Raw genomic sequence first — 26,624 nt, 5'->3', positions numbered from 1 at the left:
CAATGGACAGTTATAAACAACTGATCAACGTACAGTGAAGGACTCGTCACTGCTTGTTATTGTCAGTTTACAATGCTGTACTCTTTTGCGCTCCCAGAGTGTTCCAGCAGCCTGCCTGAGCTTCCTCATGCCTGAGGAGGAGGGGGCTGGGGGAAACAACTGGCTTCAACTGTCGACAATATATAGAATAGAATTTCAACCTATTTAATATACTGTCTATGGCTCCAGCTCGCTATTTAGACCGCTGATTTTTGGACATGCAACTGTTACATATTTCTCCTTTAAATCTTGAATAAAGGCTGAAAAATTGGCGCGATTTTAAACGAATTAAATATAATTTCACAGCTGCAAGCAAACCATGCTGGTGAAAGTTGATCTTATTTCAAGGATTTAAACTACTAACCTCTTCGAAAAGCATGAAGGGGCTTCAGAGGGTCAGTTACTATATATGTTCCTGCTGTCATGGAAAAACAAATAACTGCAATTTCTCTGTATCACGTTTTGCACATGTGGCTTTGGTCCCACAGCTTTCATACTGTACTCACGGCCCTCTGTCTGCACTCTGTTTTGACTGATGAGTGCTATGCAGCCCATGGTAAGACGATAGGTATGCTGCTAACACATGTTAAACATTCGGGCGCTCTCAGGCGTCTTCAAGCAGCACTGCCTATCAGCATCTGCAGTTGGTTGCAAAGCCTTTTAAGTACATAGGTGCTGGTGTAAGATGGAATGTTCATGTTATGAAGATGCAATGTTTGACTGACAGTTAAGTATTTCTCTTATCTAAATATTATCTGACAAGTCATTAAAGGCTGAACGGTCTCTATTTGGCTTGTATTTGTTGCCATAGTTTCTTTCCATCTCACCTGAAACCTATCAGATGTGCGCCCTCTTAACCCTGTGATGTGAAACACTATGGGATGCTATATAATTGCTCCTCACTTAAATAGCATAAAGGGCCACCGCAACATAAACAATGATGCTTGTGATTGTTCTTGATTACTAGCATCTAACATGCTGATTACCCGCCTGCATAGGCTTCCCTCCGACCGGGCTTATCAGGGTGTGCAACTGTTCCCCTCAGCCCCAGCCACAGGAAACGAGGGGTGGGGTACGTTCACGGGGGGTGTGGTGAGAGTGCAGCCCGGGGATGGAAAGGAGAAGTGTTTATGCGTTATCATCCTCTGCTTTCCAGTTCACCACCATGGTGCATCAGGAGTGTTGGGAATTAAATGTAGAGACCAAGAACCTCACTGCAAAAATCTACAGCCGTAAAAGAAATCTTGCGGTGCTGGTAGTGAGGGTGGCAGACTTTGTCACTTAGCGAGATTTCTTGACAACGACACACCAGATTGCTATTAAATTTGTTATGAATGTTCATGATCTTAAGAGGAAAATTCCTTGCCTGATACCTCTGAATCGCTGCCCACATTTCTGACTTGTTCAGTGATTGAATGCTGATGTTATGTTCACTGATTGATAGCTATTTCTGCCAATCAGCGCTTTAACATCTTCCGACATTGCTAGCCAGCTAAGATTGTGACAAGTGTATGTAAGACTGATTCAGCTGAATCAGAACAACACCTACATTGGAGTTTTTCCCTTGGTTGTTGTAAAAAACATTCAGCTAGCTGCTAGAAACCACTACCATAGGTTCTGTGATGTCAGCAGGGCTAAGAAGGGCAAAACAAAATAATAAACATAAACACAATGTTATAGTGAATGAATGAAGGGAAACAAATGGCAATTCAGGATGATTATTGGGCTAGATGATTCTTTATCACTTTGGTGACCCCTTGAACATTTGTCAACCACCATCGTCAAGTCAAAGTTTCTGACCAACACTTTGGTCCATGGCTATCACCTTTCTTGTAGCGTCATTAGCATATACACGAAAAAGTACATCAGCTGACTGGCATGAAACTCACAAACACAAAATCCAAGGATGAAAAATGTCATCTCTACTGCACAAAACTCATTCATTCAATTTAGTCTTCTGATCTGGTCTATTCTGAAATAAGAAGCTCCTTTCTCTTCACCACCATGCTTCTGATCTTTAGCTTCAACAACAGTCACCCACTGAGCGTCTGAAGTGGACTACTTCTTTGACCTAAGCATACTGACCCCTGCTCCTGCTGTCACATCTCACCAGGCTCTAAAGGCTGCAGTTGCACATAGCAATAATGACAAGAGTAGCCGACTCAGAGCAAACAGCTGAACTCTTTTCGTAGAAAAAAAGCAGCACACTTTTCTTGGGAATATGAACTCTTTACATTTGTCTCCACATGAGTTTCAACACCCTTCAGTAAACACCTGCCGATTCAGAGAAGACAAGATTTCTGTAGCTAGAAATGTGAAATAGGTGAAATGCTTGAGAGTAAAACAATATCTACTGCAGTATTTATCAGATACTGGACAGACTATGGCTAACTGTGGGAACAGGATCTGTTTCATAACTACCATATCTAGAATGTCTGTTTGATCCCAGGGAGAGCTGACAGGTTCAGGCTGGTGGCCTTGACTAAAATACTGAACATTTATCTCCATGACACAAGCTGGCCCTGACCTCTGTGGTGACATGAGATAGTATTTTCAACTATGTCACACAGGGATGTAAAGAAATGACAACTCAGTCCATGTTTCCTAAATATTATTATAATGTTCAAGGGACTCTCTGGCTGCCTCTGTACTGCTCATGCTGCCTGTGTTTTGTCTGTCTGTGTCCAGCTCATGTCGAAGCAGCTGTTCATCTCTCTCTCTGTCAGAGGTGGTGTAATCCTAGAGACGATGGCCGGTGTTTCCACAGCGTTAAAGAAATTTCAACCCCAATTCCAAAAAAGTTGATTAAATATTTAGTCTTTGCACTTTATTCAGTTGAATAAATATACACATGCAACCACTGTTGAAAACATTTGGGATAAGGATGCAATCAACAAAATATGTAGGTCTAGCGTTTTAGACATTTTAATACTAACATCTGTATATGAAGTTATACAGGTAATCGCATAAAATGAGGTAATTAGATGTAACCAAATGTAACACGGCATAACACGGCATAGCATGGCGTAAAACAGCGTAACATAGCATAACACAGCATAACAAAGCGCATCAGGGCGTTCATGCACATATTTGTGCATTTTCACAAATTATGAACAGGGATTTGCATTTACCACTGAGGTTGAGCTGATGTTTGTGTGGGGATATATGATCCAGGATGATATATTAGTTCAGTTCTCTTTTATTCAAGCCTTTAGACCTAAAACTCTCAACCTTCAGTGGACATTTAGTTACTTTTTCTAATCAACTTGTTCTGCATTCTCACAGCTACACCTCTACTGGCTACTTTTACAGATACATGACACATCTTATTCAAACATGCAATATGCCTCTGGCATTCTGAGCTCTACAGGCTGGACAAACTTGCAGTGTTGCTCTGAACCTGCCACAGATTGAAAACAGAAACAGAACAACAAAAATTTCCCACTGGACGCATTGCCTTCACGGAAGACTTCAAAGTATCTCCACAGCCGTATTTTGAGGCGAGGTCAACTTTCAGTGGAGGAACTCTCTTCCATGTATTTATCAGGCTGCATAAATCAGGCTGGATTATTGAAGATATTGGTATTGCAAAACTCTTCAGAGCTCACATGCTTTTACATAGAGCTACACCACACAACAAAACTGCTTTACAGTTCTGATTAATGAGGAGAAAGGACCTGGATTTTGTCTGTCACACCAACTGGCCTCTGTTTCCAATCAGCCACATACATATCTCCTTATGGAGGAATCCTCCAAACTGAGGAATGTGGTGTTGATCCCCAGAGTATCCAACAAGAGGTATGTACGTAGCTTCACACGAGTGCAGAGGTCTGTATCATGCAGTGTGGACGGAGGAATCCTGCATGATGCATGTGGAGTTGAGAAAGGGCTGAACAAACCACACAGAGGAATGTCCATACAAACAGATCAGCTGCAAGGTGGTGTCCCCCACACAAGACAACAGTCAATTATAAACAGTACTGAGAAAAATGCGAGACTAAACAAAAGGCATCTTTCAGGTTTCAGTGAACACAAAATGTCTGTCCATTGTAAGACTTTCAATAAATAAATTAAACATTTTTCGTCAAATAAACAGACTTTTCAGCAAATCTGCTTTCACTGCTCAGATAAAAGTAAAGGTTTTCTTGGACATGGGGAGTTTCATCAAAAAGCAATTACTAGAGTCTATATGAGGCAATGAATCTAGAAACCTCTGTTTGACCTTGACATTTGATAGACTAAGGCCTATCCAGGAATGTCCTGACACAGAAAACTAAAGCGAACTAAAGTAGTCGTCAATCATCCAACTCCTTCGCTCTTTGATCCCTTACACTCACCAAGTCGACTTGCCATTACAGTGAGACTCATGTCTTTGATAGATGGACCAAGTGAATGGAGGATCAACTGTGCAGTCAGTCTGGTTTCAAAGCAGTGCAGAACATCAGAGGGGTCTATGTAGTCATCTATGTTGCATAACGGCACGTGGGGATCTGAGACAAAGGATGGAGCACATTTAGGCTTGATGGCTTGTTTATTTTCCACAAATCTGCGCTTTACGGTGGGGTTGTGAGTGAGCGGAGATAAATCGCTTAATGGTTTTCCTGGAATGTGGAGTTCACAGGCAGGCTAGATTAAAAGTGATTTGAACTGATAAAGGAATTAGCTGTTTAACTTTTTTTTCTCTGCTTTGTTGCTTTAATGTTGAAACTTTTTCGGATGCTGTGAGCCTAAACAAGCCAACACGTTTATTTCCAGCAGCGTAATAGGGTTTGTTTGACAGAATTGCCAAATGATTCCCTATGAGACTGACAGGGCTTATTATAAATGGAAATGGAGCCAGAATTTGACGTAATAGCTTACAACATCACAGGCTCAGTGATAAGTCGCCTAAAGTACAACTACTTTCCTGTGTGTAAAGCACCAACAGAGACAGTCAAACAAAAAGTCAAACAAAGCAAGCATTAATTCAAACTATACGCATAGACTAATTATCGAGTAACTATAGCTGGGTGAAGCTAACCACTCACATGCTAGCAAACCAGGAATATGCTAGGGCTAGCCAGTCACAATACTGTCATTCTTTTTTGAAACCATTTTCCCTGAACCATACCATTCAGCTCTCTCAACATTTTGTTTTCAAGAGTGTGCATCATTTCTCTTAGTAAGAAATACTGGAAGAACTGGAAAAATGCTTTCCAAGCCAGCTAGTTTTCAGTTAACTAGTATTAAACTTAAGCTTTCACTAGTATTAAGTATCAGATTGTTTTGCCCTTCTTTGGCCTGACGTCACACAACCGACAGTAGTGGTTTCTAGCAGCCAGCTTTGTGTTTTTTATGACAATCGAGAGAAAAAAGTCCAATTTAGGTATTGTTTCTTTCCAAGAGTTAGATTAGAAGATCAATACCACTCTCATTTTTGCATGGACTCTACTGGCTACCAGCATCTGTAAACCTCAAAAGACATAGTATCTTGTTAGTATAATCTGAACACAAACAGCACATAAAAATAACAATTTGTGGTCTAACAGTGAGTGCAGACATGCTGTAACTATTAAGGGCAGCACAGTGGCAGAGCAGTGAGCACTTTCGCCTCATGGCAAGAAAGTCGTGGGCATCCCGGTGCAGACACAGCCTTTCTCTGCTGTGTTTGCACATTCTTTCTATGCCTGCACAGGTTTCCCCTGGGCGCTCTGGTCTCTCCCACCATCAAGGTAAGTATGCAGGTAGGTCAATTCTCCATTCAGTATTCTTGGCCAAGATGCTGTCTTAGAAATGGAGTCGGTTGCTGTGTGCTGTACAGTGGCTGCCCACTGCTCCTATGACTGTATAATTTTACCTTTTATGATACGTGATCACAAAGTTGGGCTTTACTTTTGCCTATTTCTTGGTGAGCAACAACCAGGTGACCTCTTAGAGCCCTGTTGTCGCAATGAGGTGACAGTGGAGAAGATGCACATAGGGTAGGGTTATATAGTGAGCTTCAGAGGTGCTGATGGCTGTATTTTTTTTACCATTGGAGTGATTCTAGTGAGCAGTTTTGCCTGCTTTCGGTCTTTATGCTAAGCTAGAATAATTGTCTTCTCCCTATAGCTATACTTACGGCACATGCATGAGTTTTATCAATCGTTTCATCTTATTCTGGGAAAGAAAGTAAATAACTGTTTTTTCCCAAACATATTTTCCATTTCTGCAGAAAATCCTGCTTACTAATGACAGTCATGAGATTACAGCATGTTACCACTATCAATCTCTAGCCTTCAAGACACTACATCATGTGTATTCAAGGCTAGAGAATAAATGTTGACAAAAACAACAATCTAACAGCACTGGTACCTCTGGGATACCCCGTTGTGAAATGTGAGCGTTTACTGTTATTGAACAGTCATGACTATATAAACAGTTCTCCTGCTCCCTGTCAAAACTCTGACAAATTACAGCTGAGTAGAGAAAAGTTGATCCTCTGTAAAACTATGGACATAATAATGGGTTTAATAAGTGCAGACTGGAGTTTCACCATTATACAAACATTTCTCAGGGTTAGAGCTTCTCTGGAGGCAAAAATAAGTTGCCTTACTGGATGAGTCAAACAGCGACAGTTTGTTTTGTAATTAATAGACTGTAAAAGAATAACAAAGACAAGAGCTAAAGGAAGAGAAGGCTGGTGTGAGGGAGTATCTGTGACCGTCATGAATGAATGACTGTGGCAAATGAACCACAAGTCCTCCCATGCTATTCAAGTTTGACAGTTAGCTCACTTGTCTGTCAAAAAAAACAAAAAAAACATGGCTCCGCCCATTGAAAAAGCCTCCACTGTCTGCCAAATACTAGAGTAAAACTCTGTAGTGCACCATAATTAAATAATGAGTCAGCGGGAGTGGATTAGTTCTTGCAGCGCTGCAAACTTTTTGATATCTGTCAACATTTGGAAGTAATTTCCCAAAGGGTCTGGGAAAACCCTCACTGTGCTCAGCTCCAAGACAAACAGAAATGTGTTGCTGGCAGTGATTAACTACTCTACTCATTCATGAAGCTCTTGGCCCATAATGAAGGACCTCTGGCCTGAGGTAATTTGGTGAGAGGCCTCAGATTATCACCACACTCACTGTGGGAGCCACTTACTGGATCAGAACCTGCAGGCCAATCAGAGGAGTCAGCTTGGATAGTTTCCAGTGGGAAAGGAAGCATAGGCATGTAAAGTATCTGTAAGTAACAGTTGATGGTAAAGGACTTGAACTATGAAGTAACCTTTAGATAGGAAGAAACTGAGATAGATTTTTTTCCCAATTTGGTATTACAGAGGCAAATCCAAACAAACTTTAAAAATTATATGTTACTTAGTAACCAACACTATTTTTCTCATGTTACCAAGCTAAACAACTTTGTTACCATCGTTTTTTAAAAACATTCTGAAACAATGGGGAAAATAACAATGGGCACTTAACTTGAAGACAGATGAGTTACAGGTGTTGGTAACATCTCCAAAGATGTTCCTTTTCAGAAATTTACAACAATTCTAACTCTGGAGAGAAAAAGTGGGCTAAGACAGAAGACACAGTCTCCACTGTATCCAGCATTACCATTAGCTACCATTACTTACTCTTAGTACACAACACCGTTATCTACTATTGGCTAACAAAAGTGTTAGCCTCTGTTAGTTTACACTACCATAAGTGGCTGCTAGCGAACACTACCATTTACCTGCTGTCAGCAAAAACTACTGTTAGCTAGCACTACTGTTTGCTAAGTGGCCTGTAGTTTCCTCCAACTTCACATGTATGACCTACAACAGAAATAATCTAGTAGGCCCTGGAAAATTAAATATGGGGTTTGGATTAAAGAGCAGCAGACCATGTGTGATGAGGGTCTTTAGGACCCAAATGCAGCACTCTGGAAAAAGCAGGAACTTTGGACAGATAAAGAAGCACAGCTTGTTCTTCGAGATCAGAGCCTACACACAGTCTCTAGATTTAAGGCTTGGAGAATTGGTTAAGTCGAACCCGGAAGCGGGACCAAGGGTGAGGATGTGAGCCTTCGGACCTGAACAGTTCCACTCACTTTCTGGCCGAAGTGACAGAGACGAGAAGCAACAGGGAAATTGGGACCAGGTGAGCAGACCAGACAGGCAGACGAGCCAACAGGGGATGAGCAGCGAGAAAGTTGGGACCAGGTGAGCAGATGGAAACCACAGACGCTGAGGCAGAACTTGTGGTCAGGGACAGAAGGCTGGTGAGTTTAACGGGAGACAGGCAGGTCAGAGGTAGGCAGGGTCAGCAATGGGAGATCAGGCAGGTAAGGAGTGCTGGAAAGTCTTACATGTATGCTGAAGGACAATCCAGCAAGGAGTGAGTGTGCTGGAGAGGCGTATATATTGGACTGACTGGGAATAAGCTGCAGCTGTGCTTGCAGGTGAGTGGAGTTGGGCTGATGAGGTGGGAGTGTCTGGCAAGTAGAGTGGAGCAGAGGCGAGAGGAGAGGAAAATTACTGAGGGACGGGAGGGAAACTAGGAGAATGGAGCTGTGACACCATGAGATGATCACCAAATGGAAACGGTATCATATGACTGGAAAATGCACAAAATTTGCAACCCTACTGTCTATACTAATTGTTTTTATTTAACTTTGAACATACTCAACTGTACATATATGTGTATATATGTGTATATATTACATACCTACATTTGTGCTGCATAGAACACATAACCACATAATTTTACAAACTAGCCATGGGAAAAATATAGAGGGAGCTCATCTGAAATGGACTGCTGCAAAGAGGAAAAGTGGGCTGTGGTCTTACAAGTCCACATTTTAGATTCCACATTTAGTTTTCGGAAATCATGGACATCATGTCTTCTGGTCTTTTATTAAACATGAATCTAATCAAATTTAATCTAATGTTATTATTTTGAAAATGTTCTTTTAGTGGGTCTGCACATTATTTCTTGCCATGTGATCACTTGTTGTTTAGGGTGGTCTAGCTGCTGGCAGGTGCATCAGTCAAACAACTGCAAAATCATTTAATATCAAGGAAACGAAAGAGGAACAGAGACTGTTCATTAGAGCGGATAAAAGAAGAATCTGTAATTGTATGAAAGCTATTCATGACCTCTTGAGCAAACTGCAGTTCTAAATAGCACCTATCTTTTTATAGACATTTATTATTATTATTTATTTTTTTCCATCTTCTAATTTCAGTCTGAACTTTTCAGTTAAGTCAACAAGTCAACAAACACAACACTGACAGTGAAAAATGAGTAGGAAGGAGCAGTCATTAACTTTTTCTCCCATGTCCGCTCACTGGCCAAGTGTCATTATGCTTGTGTTATGCTTTGTCCCCTCCAATGTCCAGCAGGGAAACCCATCCCAGTGAGCAAAGTGCACGAAGGGGGTGTTCACCACCAAGGCCCCAGTCTTCTGCTCTGTCATTGGTCAACACAAAACCTGCATCAGTTTAAAACCAGACACCACTTACTTCCCTCCCTTCACACAGCACAACCCCTAAAAAGACAGATAGGGAGGGATAGACAGAGTGTTTATCTGTGTGTGTGTGTGTGTCAGACTGTGAGAGTTAACCAGAGTTGGTCTCAGGATGCCTGCATACGCCACCAACATGAGGCTGAAGTTCCCCATCGTGGCTTTGGTTTTGGAGATTATCACCATCATCCTGTTTGCTGTGTTTGTCGTCTATGATGATGGGAAAGGTCACGGGCATGACGCTCACTCCAATGAGACTCACCATGAACAGAACCCCATGGAACTCTACCCTAGTAAGTCTAACTGGGGCAGCTTGCTGAGGGATGCTCTGCTAATGGATACCTCATTGCTTGGTCACTTTTGAAAAGGTTAAAAATGATGGCTTATAAAGTTTTTATCTCATGGTTTTAACACAGTATTTGCTACAGCGTGACAAGAGGCAAGATCACAGTTATAGCATAATAGTCTGATTTAGAGTTGTTGGGTGGGGAGAAGACAAATTTAGAGATGTTTGGGGTCAGGGGAGAAGACAAAATGAAGCTTATTCCTGTGTTAAACTAATTCTAAGCTTTGATTCTCTAGTCTTGAACTTGGAAGAGTTGAGTGAACTGAAAAAGGCCGCCTTCCTTCATTGAAATAATGTGAAACCTGTTTTAAGCATGTAATTTTCCAATTACTTGCAAACAGAAATAGAAAAATTTGGATGCACTTCCAGAGCAAGTCTGCTAAATGCAATAAGAGGAGTCATGGGGTCGCATTCTCGCCCGTCACAAAGTCTATTCATACACATGCAGCTGAGGAGTCCAGAAGATCCTGCAGGGAAAAGTGTCAAGTCTCACACAGTGGAGGTCACATGTGATTAAGACTAATGTCTTAAACACATATATATCCAAGAACAAAGAGTGATGATAGATGGAGCAGAAAAATGTTGTTTTAATTAGCTTGGCACCATTTTCAAGTGCTTTTTTAATATATGGTACTTATTGAGCATATAGCAGTTTCTACAGTTGAGGGGTTTCTTTACGTCTGGACTTTATCTGCCTGAAGATTACCAAAACTATAAACGGCTGTTTTACTGTATGAATGTCTGCCCATGACTGGGTGGGGCAGGTGTGTCCATTAGAGATTAGCTTAAAGGCCAGCATTAACTCTGAACAGAATCTTCTTCAGATAGGATTTTTTGCAATAAACATCTCCAAAACACATAGTCGTCCGGAGAGTTTCCAGCATTATTTTGGATTCTTCTATACTTTTTATCACACCAGGAAAGCATTAAAATTTTAAGATTTTCTCTAGACATGTTTAAAGACCCAAAAACAAAAACTGTCCAACACACAACAGGCTCAGTAAAATATTATAAAGGGTCAGTTCACACCAAACTCAAACATACAGATTTTTCCTCTGACTGGTAGTGCTATTTATCAATCTAGATACTTTTGGTGAGAGTTGCAGAGTTTTGGAGATATGGGACATAGAGATGTCTGCCTTCTCTCCAATGGGCTGAGATGATACTCGGCTTGTGGTGCTCAAAAGCACCAAAAATACATTTGAAAAATTCAACAACAATGTCTCTTTCCAAAAATCATGACCTGTTAATTCAAGCTAATCCACAGACCTTGTTGTAAGAAGTTTCATGTAGGAACTATATTCTTTCTGCAATAGAATCTACTGGAACTACGTTCTTTCTACAGATATCTCCAAAACTCTGCAACTCTCACCAAAACAATCAAAACGGATAAAGAGCACTACAAACCAGAGGAAAAATATCTTCATGACTGATACGTCCACTCACACCCAAACAGTCTAGATGGATAAATAACTGCATAATGTGAAGGCTTGTGGTTGCGTGCAGTTAGATCCACTAACCAATGCATACCAGACATCTGTAATTATAGGTTCAAAGGAAGACAAATGAGCAGAGAAATGTAGTCTGGAATGAGTAAAGGCTATCACAGCTTTACCATCATGGCGCAAATCAGTAAAATTTTAAATTAATGTAAATGTCAGAAACTAATTCAGGTTGCATGGCATGATGAAACACTGCATATGTTTCTTGTGAATACTCTTAGAAAATAATTTTATCTTAATTATGAGTTGATTTGCAGAATGAATACATCAAAGGCGAGGACATTTCCTGCTCCAAAATTAAATAATTTGTCTTTTTTTCACTGGTTGCATCACTCCTGCACTACTGTAGGTCCTGGGGGGATTCCCTCTCTCCTCTTGGCTCACCCAATTCTTTAGAGGATTACCTAACATCTGGGCGTGGTGCCAGTCACAGTGGCTGTTTTCCAACTTTACCTCCTCCCTATCCTCAAACTACTGTTCACTAGAAGACCCTACTACAAGGAAAGCAAGTCTGAATCACCCAGCTGGGATTGGGAGGGGTGTCAAAGTGCAAGTTGAAGGGCAAACTATGGATGTGAGCCAAAGCACATGTTTACTTTTCACTGCTGTTGCTGATATCAGTTCGTAGTGTTGAATATGCTGAATGCATGTTATGCAGCGTCAAACAAGGACACATCAGAATTTTTGAAGTTGAGCATCAACACAATTTTCACAGTTGTTTACTTGTCTCAATTCCTCAGGTGCTTTGACACTAAAAGCCAGAACATTTGCCCCCCAAAAATGTTGAACATAAATGAGTAAAGTGAACTATCATTATTCTTTTTCATTTCTGATGAATGTTAAACATTAAAGTGATACTGCAAACATGGTTTTTGAACTGTAAACTAAATTGTATTATTGTAATGTGAAAAACACATAAGTGCTGCTGTTAACATGTCAACATTTCTCAATCAGTTTATAAAAATCTGGATTTCAAGGGTTGAGAACGACTCAAAACATCATTAACTGTTTTTAATCATCCTGACCTTGCAATGCCAATGCTGACATAAAGTTGACAGTTTGGGATTTATCTCAAATGGAATTAAATTTCTTTGAAAAAATAATATTAAAGCCCTCTAATTGAAGTTAGGCGTACAACCTACCCAAGACCCTGAGTGGGAGTCTGTGAAATTGTGGTCATTTTTAAATATATGCTGATCAACACTCATTGACAGGAAGAAACTATTTTTGTTAATTTTGGTGGTTTTAATGGCTGCAGAAGCTCCACCGGACTGCATTCTTTCCCTTGACGATGATCCCATAAAAAACAACACAGCTACATACTGACACTCCCTGAAAACACACACACACACACACACACACACACACACACACACACACACACACACACACACACACACACACACATCAGAGAGTCTCTCAGCCTCTCTGATATGCTAACGTTAACTTAGCTTGGCTAGCTACAACACAGAAACTTTTTCAAGAAAGGCCACAAATGTGTTTCTAGTGACTGTCAAATCTGAAGCAGAGTTTCCAGAGTTTCTCCACGGACACAGAGAGTCTGACAGCAGTTTCCCGTGGTTGGTTCGCTCTGACTACCAGCTAGTACTGCTACACGGAGCGGTGTTACCTCCTGCATCTCACACTACGAAGCCATGAGGCCACGCCCCCTATAGTGGTTGTCTTGTTCACCCCTGGCCCCACCTCCTCCTCATCACCTTGTCAATGTTTTTTTTTTTTTTTTTTTTTTTTGTATTTTTCAAAATTATGCAATAGGTGGAGTCAGACCCTGATTGCGCAGTTAGATTTTAATCTGTTTCTACCAAAGCCGTCCAATTTGGGGCCTGCGGGCTACATCTGGCCCATGCTCCCTTTGTCTAGGCCCACTGTGGCATTTGACAAACTCATGCCTTTATTCTCAATCATCTCTGCAAATGAATAAAATTACTGTTAAACAGATTTAACGGTAATGTTTTAATTATTTTGAAATTTCCTTTTAGATTTAGAATGTACATTTTCTATAAAATATAATATATTTTAATGTAATGCAATTTTACATAAGATCAACATATATTTTTGGTCCGTGGCCCTTGAACAAGATAAATTTTTGAGTGTTCGTAGGAAAGAAAATGTGTGCTTGCCTTATTGTCTGTGTTACATGGTAATGGAGGCTGAAGTAGACAAACAGAAATATGGTATGAAAATTTCTTATTATGACTACAGTGACCAAAATTACCAGTATTATCATGGTATGGTTAAAATGTTCTGAAGATGTCCAAGTTACTGATACACAAAATCATTTCACCAACTTTTATATTGAAAACCTCTCAATGACTTGAAATGATATCACGTACTTTGTGATGTCAGAGTTTTCACTGAAACAAAACAAACCCACACTGCTGCTACACCTGAGTCTGGGAGACGGTTGCTAACTTTGGTAGATGCTGGACAGTGTTTACTGTGGATTTTAGTTAAAATCAAACATAGTTATTACAGTAATTAAAATTTGAAACAATAACACAAATCATCAGGAATTTTACCATAAACTCTTGAGCTCACAAATTAACACGTTAAATCCTGTTTGTTTAATCCGTACAAAAATTGAAGACAGGAAACAACATGTTGTGGTTTTATGGAGATTATGTGCCAGACTATTTCTTGGCTGGGTGTAGTGATTTCATGGAGTGTGGTTGCCTGGCAACCTCATGGTGACTACAAGACTCCAGGAATTTAAAAAATGACATATAACATGTTTATTAGAAAGTTTTAGGGGTGCTGTTAGACATATTTTTTTATAACTTCAGAAAGAGCCAGGCTAGTTGTTCCCCCCGTTTCCAGTCTTTGTGCTAAGCTAAGCTAACCATCTGTTAGCTGTAGCTCCACATTAATGAACAGATATGAGAGTGGTATGGCTCTCATCAAACTCTTGTCGACAAAGAGAACAAGTGCATCTCCTAAAATGGCGACCTATTTCTTTAAGACTGCAGTGCAGCGGTAAATGCCAGCATTTTTAACGACATGTGTCCCGTCTAGACAATAGTGGCTACGTTCATGCTCGAGGAGCTGACTGAACAGACTGAGGAAATGAAGCACATTGTTCCTTGGCCCGTGTACACCTTTGTCTTGATGTGTTTTCCACATGAGGGGCTCATCTTATCAAGCTTAAAAGCCTTTGGGAAACAGTCCCATTTCCTGTCCTGGTGATGGGGAAGCACCCTGTTCAAATTCCTGCAAACTTACCTGGCCTTAACCCAGATTTAGAGAGAAAATCCACTTAGACGTACTACAAAGAGTTTTTAACTGGTTATGAAGCAGTGTCAATGTAATACCAATGCCTCTATATGACCTTTATAAGCAAACAAGGCCAAGAGCGAAAAGATCAAGCTATTTCTATGTAGTTACTCTTAATGCCTGCCACTGGATCAGATTCTCCGTGAAATCAGATGAAATGATTGATGGCATGCAGATCGGAAGAGCCAGTGTTTGCATTTTACAGTGAGAAGCCAGTTAAAAAGAAGCAGAAGGTGATTTTTCTTTGGATAATGTTATTTTTGACATTTTATTTTGTGGTCGTGGTAGAAACCCTACTACTTTTGTGCAGAGGGGCCTCCAAAATCAACACAACTGTGAGAGTTCCTTGCAGCTGCTTTAAACGAACCTTTGTGTGTTCTTACTGCTGATAACATAGTGAGAACACCGTGATAACATGGGAAACATGGGATATGAGCCAATCAAATTCCAAACCATGCTGTCTTTGTCCGACTATCAACTGTGACTAATAGATAAGGGTGAGCTAGAAATCCCCTCCCCCAAGACTTCCTAAGTTTAAACTATTAAGATCATATGCACTTAATAGAAAAAGCACAAGCCCACAAACTCGACAAGAACAGCAGAAGCATTTTCCCAGAATCCCATTCACAGTGTGATTCAATTGCTCTTCCAGCTAATAGGTCATGGCTGACAATAGAGCCACTGTGGAAGGAAATGACCCCTGTGAAGTCTAGTAACCGCTCAATAAATCATTTAAACTACAAAGTCAGAAGAATAACACCGTGAACAGCAAAGTCACAGCAAGTGGCTCGTCTCTAATTGAAGGCAGCGCATCATCAAGTGTTTCATCTAATTTAATTTCACGTCCACATATAGCTGAAGCTAAAGGAGGCCTCTCACAACAAGGCGGGGCCCTGCCATGGTATCAGCAGCAGAACTGACCTCCCTTCTCCTTTCTCCAGTGTTCCAGGATGTCCACGTCATGATCTTCATTGGCTTCGGGTTCCTGATGACCTTCCTGAAGAGATACGGATTCAGCAGCGTGGGCGTCAACTTGCTCCTGGCCGCCTTCGGCCTGCAGTGGGGCCTCCTCATGCAGGGCATCTGGCACCTGGACGATGGCAAGATCAAAATCAACATCTTCAAGTATGACTGTTCTGCACATGTTGGTTTTCTGTAAACATTATTCATATAGCACTTAGAAATAAAAGTGCTAACGAACCATAAAGGGTTCTTCGGCTTGTCCCCATAGTAGAGCACTTTTTGGTACCAGTTAAGAAGTTCCACTTGGAATCCTTTCAGAGATTTCTACCTGGAACCTAACATAAAGCGTTCAACCTAGAACCATCTGTGAAAGGTTTCACCCAGATCCCCCTATGAGAGGTTTTACAGATAACCCTTCTAAGATGTAATGGTTCCACTCAGAACCCTCTCTTGGGGCTCTATCCAGAGCCGTTCCACCTTCTTCAGAAGCAAATGGTTCTGGATAAAACCTCAATCTTTAAGGAAGAACCCTGTTGGAAAGTTTGTTTCTAAGAGTGCAGCACTTTTCTTAACACAGTTACAAAGCGATTCACAAGTAGAAAAAAACTTAAAACAAAATATGTATAACTAAAATGAAAAGAAGTAAAATTCACACAGAGATAAAAGTGTTTTTAAGAATAATTACAGAAGAAATTTAAAAGTAGTGATAGATGTAGGGGACCTGGTCTCAATAGGTCAGCCATTCCAGAGACTGGGGGCACAGACAGCAAAAACCTGATCACCCAAAATAACCTGTCGAGCTCGAGAAATGACCAGAAAGCCACCAACAGCTGATCTAAGAGGAAGCCCAAGCTCATAAGGGGTTAGAAGAGCTTTGATATAATTAGGGGCCTGGTCATGTAAGTCTTATAGGTCAAAAATAAAATTCTAAAATCAATACAAAAGTGAATGGGAAGCCTGTAATACTCACAGTTAAGGTTATCCCGATGTCTCAGGACAATAAAAATAGCACGTGGGACACAGGTATAGCAAAATTATTTTCAATATGTAGACTGAAAAAGGACAGCTGAAAGTACAATTCAGGACTGGTGGGTGACACTGAGGAAGAAAGTTAATTTCAAGCCCTGGAAGCCAATGTAGGGAAACCAGAACTGGAGTTACAGCATCTCGTTTTCTTGACCCAGTGAAATCAGTGCAGCAGGATTTTGAACTAACTGAAGGGACGACAGAGGGATGGAGGAAATCTTTAAAGGATAAGAATTATCTAATTTTTTTTTTTTTATTAACTTAAGTTGAAAGAAATGTGACTGAACAACCTTCTTTACTTGGCCATTAAAACAAAACCAAGAATTAAATAAAACACCCAAATTGGTTGCAGCTGGCTTAATGTTACGTGATAGGGCTCCAAGATCACAGACAATCTGACCAGGGTTGGGCACCAAAACCTGGTGCTGATATAGCAACAAACTGACTGAAATAGTTGCCCTCTGGTGTGGATGTTACAGACGCATCACCAATCTGCTAGTTGACATCACAGCAACACTCACTCAACACTCACTTAAAATACCAAACTAAACAGCGTAAAGGGGCAAGAGTCCAGCAGCACAAGACACACTTAAGCTGGACTGCTTTTGTGGCCGACTGTAAATACTTGTTTTCTTGCCTATCCTGCAGGATAATCAACGCAGACTTCAGCACAGCTACAGTCCTGATCTCCTTCGGAGCAGTTCTGGGTAAAACCAGCCCTGTGCAACTCCTGATCATGACCATACTGGAGATCACCATCTTCTCCATCAATGAACACCTGGTGGCCGTCGTCCTCGGCGTAAGTACACAATGACACAGGCGTGTGTTGATAAACCACATGAGCATTAACATAATCTTTCAAACTTGGACTGGCATGACTGTACTGTTATAGGACCGTCTCATCTTTTCTTTCACAGGCTAATGATGTTGGAGCATCCATGATCATCCACGCTTATGGAGCCTACTTTGGCCTGGCAGTGGCTCGAGTACTTTACCGACCAGCTTTAAGAAACGGACATGAGAATGATGGATCTGTGTATCACTCCGATCTGTTTGCTATGATTGGTAAGAGACAGTTACATCTGAAACTAATGTAATAATAATCAGGATTCCTACACCTTTTCAAATTCAAACACTTTTCAAGCATTTTCAAGATACCTTATCGCATTTTCCCAGCACCTGACAGCTGTGACTGTGCAACCCCAATTGTGTAAAACAAAATTTAAAAAAAAGGATGTAATGAACTGCAAAACTTTTGCAACCTATATTCAATTTCAGTACAAAGATATTTAAGATGATTTTATGTTTTTTTTAAAGATTATTTTTTGCCTTTATTTGACAGGAACAAATGAAAACTAGACAGAAAAGGGGGTAGAGAGATAGCCGATGACACGCAGCAAAGGGCTGCAGGCCGGAGTTGAAACTGATAGCATCAGGACATGGGGTGCATGCTCTACCAGCTGAGTTACAGGCGTGCCCCATGTTCAAACTGATTTACTTTACTATTGTTTTTAAATATACACTCATTCTGATTTTGATGCCGGCAACAAGTTGCAAGTTGCGTCACCTTTTCTTTTGCCAACACTCATAAAGACTTCAGGAACTGTCCGAGTTTTGAAAGTAAAATTCTTTCCCATTCCTGACTGATATACAACTTCAGGGGTGCAACAGTCAGGGGTTTCTTATCAAATTTTGTGTTTCAAAATGAACCATACATATTGAATGGGAGACAGGTCTGGACTGCAGGCAGGTCAGTCTAGTACCTGAACTATTTTACTAAGACGCCACACTGCTGTAACACATGCAGAATGTGTGTTGCCATTATCTTGCTGAAATAAGCAAATCGTCTGGATGGCAGCATTGTTGCTTCCAAACCTGTATGTATCTTTCAGCATCAATGTGCCTTCACAGATGTGACAGTTACCATGATGCCATGGGCACCATCATACCCGCATATCATCACAGATGCTGGCTTAAGAAGTTAGCACTGGTAACCATCTGGATGGTCCTTTTCCATCTTTGCCAGGAGGACATGACATATATACTCAAAAAGATTATTTAATTTCTTTATCGTATTAAATCAAATGCTTCTGTGCTACAACCAACCATATATCTTGTTATGGTTCTTCTACAGAAGGGTAACAAATTAATGCACTTTATCCAAAATCCAAGCTTTCTAAACCTTGAAAACACTACATTAAAATTCAAGTGTTTTCAATAATTTCCAGCACCAGTATGAACCCTGTATATTAGTGCTCAGTGTTTACAGCAGTAATATATTATTTGGCTGTAATTGTCCTTCACTGTTTCATCACTGGCCTCCTGCACATATGACTTGTGCCACCTAGTGGACAAAAATAACCTTGCAGCATGTACAGTGACTGAGCGACAGTGACCTCATCTTTGTATCAATCCTGTTCAAAAATGACTGTGAACACTTAAATCTTTGTATCTAACTGGCAGTGTGATTTCATATGAAAGATATTTTCAAGATGAACTGATACAAATGTCTTCATTACTGTCTTGTACAGGAACGGTCTTCCTGTGGATGTTCTGGCCCAGTTTTAACTCGGCCATCGCTGACCCTGGCTTCACTCAGCTCACGGCAGTGATCAACACCTACCTCTCCCTGGCTGCTTGTGTGCTCTCAGCCTACGCCATCTCCAGCCTCGTGGAGCACAAAGGAAAACTGGACATGGTCAGATAACTTTCCCTTAATATACACAATTAGGGCTGTCACAATATCATGTTTTCACTACACACTAATTGTGACCAAAAAGAAACGCAGCATACAGCATGTTTAAGAAGCACTGGATTAACATAATATTTTATTTTTTTACCATTATATCTCAACACCCCCTATCCACAATAACACTATTAAGAATTTAAAGAACTAATACAGTTATATACATGTTTATACTTCCAGGTGCACATTCAGAACGCTACCTTGGCTGGTGGTGTTGCCGTGGGAACATGTGCTGACATGAACATCGGACCATTTGGGGCAATGCTGATTGGACTGGTGGCTGGCATCATCTCTACCCTGGGCTTCAAGTACCTAACTGTGAGTTCAAAGTCAAAGCAAAGGAGCAAAAATTTTAAAAAGGAATTAACTCTGATTTTAACCTATAGTTTCTTTTAAACTTTTCAAAATTTATGGTGTGAACAATTAATCAAATGATCGATTAGTCAGTTGCCAGAAAACCTGCAACATTTTTTAAATCAGATTAATAATTTAAGTAATTTTTAAACAAAAACTAAAATAATGATGGAAACATTTCAGCTTCTCAGTCCCTCCAGGAAATTGAAATATTGTGATTTCAACATTAACACAAATTCAACCAAACCCTGTGAATTCTGCACGACCCTGCAGTTTTGGCCCAGCACAACTTTTCCACAAAGTTGACCAATCATAGCTTCCTGCACGTTCCACCAATCGCAGCAGTCCCCCGCACAAACATCATGCATGTATGTCTGACTGAACCGACTCAATACTATTTATTATTTACTTTTTTTTAAAGCTTTTTATTTATTTATTTTTTCACGGGTACTGAAAAGAGCAAAAGGTTTTTCATTGTTATTGTCATTTATCAGTGCTCTCCACAGTTTTATACTTGCAACTAGTTGCACTCTTCATTTACAAATAAAGCATGTTTTGTTAAAATGTTTGTAATCCTGAGGTCTTTGGTAAGGTTACTTAAAAAACTGAGAACAGGTCAGGTTTTGGTCAGACAAAACAAGACATCTGAAAGTGTCACTTTGAGCTCTAGGAAGTCATCTGAACTCATGCCATTTTCTACACTTTTTTTTAAAGAATGAATGATGAATGAATGCTCAGCAGACTAACTGATAATGAAAATCATTATTATTGCAAAACACTTGATACTTCACCAACAATTTCTCTGTCTGCAAAAAAGTATCACTTTATAGATGGAATCCTACATATTTTTGTGATATAAAGGCGCATGCCCATTTTTTAAAATCAAAATGCATATTTCACCTTTTAAAAAGACTCTCCTTTGGTTGCAACATGAGGCCTTTTTTTTTTCTTCTGTAGCCCATCCTGGCATCCAACCTGGGCATCCAGGACACCTGCGGAGTCCACAATCTGCACGGCATGCCTGGCATCCTGGGAGGGTTGGCTGGTATTGTGGCTGTAGCTTTGGGAAAAAAAGATGGGTAAGGGCCATTTTACTCACCACAAGTCCTACATATACCTGCAATACATACATATAGCCTCACAATATATACTACATATAGACATATAACTGTATTGTAGCTTTGAACTAGTTTTATGCTTCAGGTACATGTCAGTTCTTATATTCCTATCTTCCCTCCTCCTCTTCTTCAGAGGTGATCCTGCCATGCAAGCTGCTGCCTTGGCTTCATCACTTGGATTCGCTTTGGTTGGAGGTGCTTTTACAGGTGGGTGGAGGTGAAAAATGAGACCATAAATGTGACACATGAGAGTATTACTCATGAGCACAGGGTTTGTCAGTCAACACAAAGGCCAGGGTTCTTGTGATTTAGCGAAAGGGCAACACCTGAGTGATCCAACAATTCATTTTTCTCCTTAAGGTTTAGTAATGAAGTTGCCATTCTTGGGTCAGCCTCCAGACCAGAACTGCTTCGACGACTCTATTTACTGGGAGGTAAGAGATCTCATTCCTAATAAATATTATCTCTAGTTTCTGACTGTCGAGCATCAAGCGATAGACGCACCAGTACAATGTTTTTTTTTTATGTTATTAAATTAGTAGTTTTGGGATCATATCAGATGGGTGTGGGGCACCACATCATCATAATCAAGACTGTTCAGGCTTCCATTTGTTACTTTTTAACAGAATGACATAATTAGGATACAAATAAGGTCACAGTTACTGATACATTTGGTAAAAATTGGGATTATTAGCAGGATTACAATTTCATAGGCTAATACACTTTAAAATAAAGAACAATAATATGCGCATTGAGCACAAATTACAACACATCACAAGTTTCACAACACTCCTCTGAGTGAAACCATAGTTAATCTTAGAGTTGCTCATTCATCTTCGTGACCTGGGTGGAAATTTCTCTTTTATTTTGTCTTTAAATCAGAAAAGTGGACCAACATCACAGTTCAGTGCAAGTTCTGCCTTCCAGTTGTAAAATAAACACTGTCATCATCCAAGGATTTGTATATTTTACACATATTTTAAATAAACTAGGCGTGTTAATAATTAATCCTGAAGTGATTAAGCACTGCTAAGAATTTAACTCATTAAAAAAGTATTAACTGCTAGTTTTCTCACAGTTTGGTTTGGTTGGCATTGTTGGTCTAGAACTGGCAGTAATTTTGCCTCATTTGACATTATTTTGTTTTCAACTACTGGCTAAGGAAAATACACAAAATTTGCAGCCCTAAAATAAACATTTACAGGCAGGACCAACAGCTGACATTATGGGTGTGGGCAAAAAAACAAGGGCCAGAATAACTTCATGTCAGTTTACTTGAAGTTTGAGTGTGAAGTGAATAGCATACTAGTATAACAAAACAAGGAACAGTTGGACCTGGGGTCAAAAATATTGTGCATTTTCCTTGACTGACACCTGAAAACATTAACCATTGATTAATTACTAATAATTAATAAGATACAAATATGCAGATCCTTTTCTCATTTCCAGGTTTTTTAAAAATAATTCTAGCGGCACATTAGCCATGCAAAACATAAATTCATGATGCACAAACAATTTCAATGAACAGAATAATAAAACAATAAGCCTCACACCCGACAACTGTGCTGACTAATCAACAAACGTAAAATGCAGCACAGTCTCTGCCATTTCAAGACAAACAAGGCAGACCAAACCAAATCATGAGATTGTAAGCTCTGGTACGCAAAACATACATTATCACACATTATGGTTAAATTCTCAGCAGTAATTAATGATTAATCAATAACATCCCTAGCTGGACCAACAAATAATAAACTTACAATGAACATAAAACATTATTAGTCTAAATCATTCACTATATTTAGTATTGAGGTAATTCAAAAGTACCAGAAGGTAACCAAGTTACGTTACTTTAATATTGTGATACTTAGATTAGGTTACTACATTTTCAAACAGGTTTAATTGTATCAGAATACATTTTTAAAGTAACGCTCCCAACCTCATATATGAGCCAATAATTGTTTGATGTCCACATCACACACAACCATGTATTTAGGCCACTTTCATTGTGCTACAGACAAATAATTTGGATTGCATGTTTTCCAGGTTCCTGAGGAGGAGGAGGAGAATGAGGAGAGCTTGGCTCACGCTGATCACTCAAAGAACAAAGCAGAGGCTTAAATATCTGCCAGCCATCCACTGAGCAAGAAATGAAGATTATTAATCAGCTACACCATGTCTGCGGATATCAATTTGTCAGTTAAATCATTGTAGGCCTAATTTTTTTTTTTAAATAGAAGAATTAATCTACCTATCAACACAATTTTGAGCAAACATATCAACACACATTGAATTTGTCATCTTAGTTTGTAATTAGGAACTGCAGTGAAAGACAGACTCCAAAATAAACAGGATTTTCTTCTAGCATAAAGATTTGGTTTATCCCATTTACACAAAAAAATCAGTTTAGGATTTTGAAAGGAGAACAGTCGACCTTCAGGGATTTTTTTTTTCTTTTTTTACACTGAAAGTTGTGATCAATGGTTTCTCATTGTCATGAGCCTCTGTAGGAAACACATAGCTTCACTGCTGATACACAACTACTTCCATAAGCTTTTTTCTTTATTTCATTTTTATATTATTAAAAAAAGCATAAAAGCATGTTTTACGATAGTACTATAGTGTGTATTTTTCTTCATACATTCTTTTATATATATTCCCATATGTGCTGAGGCTTTGGTCAAAGAGTTAAACCTGCTTTGATCTGCTGCTTCACGTCACCTCACTGGAGCCCAGTCCTTCTGCGAGGAGTCCGAGTCAGACTGTCTGAAAGCAGCAGTGAGGCTCTGACATGGGCAGGGATAGTCGCATATGATAAGTTGTAACTAATGAACCTTCACGTTGCTGATCTTGCCCCGCTTACGCTCATTTTCTATCTGTCTAAGGGCAGCTGTACCACGTCTTTTAAGCAATGAGGATCACATTCAGAGCCGTGTATCTAGCATTCGACTGGCCGTCACTGGGCGAGCTGAAGTTCATTGTTTTTGTCTGTTTTCTATTTACATACAGTGTATTCTTACATGTACATACAGTTTAGCCTTTAGATGGATCGACATCGTCAGTTTTATCAAAGCCCTACGGGGTAAAAAAAAAAAAAGAGCAACTGGTACCGAATATTTTTCTGATATGTTTAAAAGAATTCAACAGAAACTTTGACACTAATAACTAAGAAAGGTTTGGCATTTACATTGTGGAAAAAAAAGAGACAACTCAAAATGTCAAGGCAACTTATTGCATTTACATAGTTTTTTGAGTTTTCAGCCCAATTCAACCTCTTTAGTTTTGAATAAACGTTAAAAAGTGTTGCTGACCTGTAACCTTTAGTTGACATAATGTACGTTTCTTCTTTAGGTAAACCTGAATCATTGAGTTTTAGAAACTAAAAACATATATTTCAAAAATTGTTCACAGTGAGCTGTGAACCTTATTTTTCAATATTTGGGTGCCTGAAATAAATGGTTTTAATTGAATATATTTAACTTTTAATCATTGCGCTAAACTGACTTACAGAAAGTTGCCCTGAAATTTAGAGTTTTCTCAATATTTTCATTTCTACAGTGATTGAGGCACAAATGTGACAATTGTCATTGTGCCATTATCAGTGTCTTATCTCTATGTCATCATTTCTATAGTCGAATTATTGTTGGATTCTTTTTCATCCTGAGTTGTGAAACGTCACACCTGCAGCAAACCTCCTGTGTGTATCATGGGATTAGAGAGCAGCCATCTCTTGTGTCTCGGTTTCTTTTTATGCTGCATGGTGTTGGAGTGTGTTTAACATTAAAACACAGGACTGCAGGGCTAGATTAAACTGACTACACACACAGTAATGTTAATCAATGATATTTTGGTTTGTCAAATGATTTATGATGCCCAGAACACTGAAACACATCAAGATTTTGTATTTTTATACAGTGGGCATGTGCTTGTATTTGTATAATATACTAATACTGTCATAATAAATATGTTTTTGTACAATACCAGTTTTTACGTGTGTTTTTGTGGTAGCAATGCTGTAGCGATTACAGTCTTATGGCTTCCCTACATTTGACTGTAATTTGGCACATCTGAGTCAGAAGTAAATGATGAATACTTCTATCACATCAGTGGATATTTATACAAACAACAGGTTAGTCTGAAAGGGCAGGTTGACATTTATAGTCTTGACTGAAATATCTCAAGAACTATTGGATCGATTGCCATTAAATTTGGTTCATATAGTCATGCCACCCATGAAGTGCCACAAAGCTTTTTCCTCCAGCACCACCAGCAGGACAAAATTCAAATTTGTCCCATACTTTTGTTTTTGATCGAATAACTGCAAAACCTACGACTTAATACCCACTATCCGGGCTTTGATCGAGACTTTGATTAATAAAATAACCTGTCAACATGATAAGCTTAAAGGGGAACTGTGCACCGCCCAACTATATCTCTCTAAAGCAACATCATAACTTTTATGAACTTAAGATTTATTGCAGAACAGCTGTATTGCTTTAATTTTAGCTTGCTGTAAATCACCTGTAACGGTAATAAACTGTACCAAAGTGAGGAAACATAACGCCATTCAGCTTCTTCCCAAGCGCCGTGGTTTGTGGTTACTTACAGATTAAAGCTAAAAATGGATGCCATCTGCAAAAATGAAGCGTGTTTCGATGTCGTATCTTTTAGTTTACAGCCTCAATTTACCTGTTCGACACTGTTGTGATGAGGTACACAGCTTTGTACGCAGATAAATGTTATTCTCTTGTTCAGCATTTGGGTGCGCTGTGTTTTCTGTTGGTCATTTTCGCGCCTTTGTGGTCGTGTCAAGAAGGGGAGCCTTCATTTGCGAAACTGTCGCGAGATTTGCGGGCGTTGTTTATAACTTGTGCATCTCTGACAAACCAATTATGTTTTATAATATGACAACGCTATGGTCAAAATCTGGTTAGATTTTGGGACAGAAAACACCGGCTGAAGTTATGTAAAGGTTGGGTTAAAATGATCGCTCTCGCGAGATCTCTGGAAAAAGGTAGCAGCGGTGCATCATGGGAAACAAAATGTCTCCTAAGGCTTGTTGACTATAGCTAGTTCAGGAGAGATAACTGCGAATAATTACACGTTTTACCCACTTTTTGTCGGTTGTTGTGCCAGTATAAAGCTGTATATTATATTAATTGTAATCTGCTGTCTCAATGGTGAGTACAAAGCCATTTATGTCACTAAATTTAGATATTGTGATAGCTTAAAGCGCATCTTAGCTTTAGCTTAGTAAACGTAGCCCTGGTAACGTTAAGCACAAGAGAAAGAACAATAATGTAACGTTGAGTGTCTGTATTTCTTAAAGAGCCTAGGTTGTAGGCACTGGGTTACCTGTTTCAAAAGGTTAGGTAGAAGTCTGTTGTGTGTAACTTCATCGGCTAACGCCTTTTTCCTGAGAGCAGATCAGATTTCAATGAACGTTGTCACACTCAAATACATTTAGCACAAACCATTCTCTTTCTTTCTAGTCAACGAAAGCGGAGTCCAGAGTGTCCAGCTCCACCTCCAGAACAGATGAAAGGAGGAGATCAAGGAGCAGAGGCAAGACTGCTTATAGAACAGACATGAAACTCACCATCACATCGAGTACTGGACTCATGCATAAACACAGTCACTGTTGTTTTTTCGATAAAGTTCCAAATGAAAGGCTTTGTGCATGTAACATTAGAATAGTTCAAACTGCACAACAAATGATTGTGACTGCACACTGCAAATATTGTGTAATGTAATGCTAAAGAGCAGGT

General features: G+C 39.6%; 1 protein-coding gene and 1 long non-coding RNA gene across 2 annotated transcripts; both read left to right on the top strand.

Moving 5' to 3' along the window:
* The first annotated feature begins 9,505 nt into the window (after positions 1–9,505).
* rhag (Rh associated glycoprotein) lies at positions 9,506–23,928 on the top strand. The gene is made up of 10 exons (XM_084737448.1): positions 9,506–9,803; positions 15,591–15,774; positions 17,287–17,437; positions 17,556–17,703; positions 19,170–19,336; positions 19,565–19,702; positions 20,696–20,817; positions 20,990–21,063; positions 21,217–21,290; positions 22,903–23,928. Exons 1-10 carry the CDS (start codon positions 9,626–9,628, stop codon positions 22,975–22,977), a joined length of 1,311 nt encoding a protein of 436 aa, XP_084593574.1. The 5' UTR covers positions 9,506–9,625; the 3' UTR covers positions 22,978–23,928.
* Positions 23,929–25,508: 1,580 nt separating this feature from the next.
* On the top strand, positions 25,509–26,422 carry LOC146314436 (uncharacterized). Its single transcript, XR_014771945.1, has 2 exons — positions 25,509–26,036; positions 26,349–26,422. It is a non-coding gene; the product is annotated as an uncharacterized LOC146314436 (long non-coding RNA).
* The last annotated feature ends 202 nt before the right edge of the window (positions 26,423–26,624 follow it).

The sequence above is a fragment of the Lutjanus erythropterus genome, chromosome 15 (genome assembly GCF_056507025.1).
Source record: "Lutjanus erythropterus isolate fLutEry1 chromosome 15, fLutEry1.hap2, whole genome shotgun sequence".
Classification (NCBI taxonomy): Eukaryota; Metazoa; Chordata; class Actinopteri; order Lutjaniformes; family Lutjanidae; genus Lutjanus; species Lutjanus erythropterus.
The sequence above is the reverse complement of the archived record's forward strand: the minus strand, read 5'-3'. Positions and strand labels throughout refer to the sequence as shown.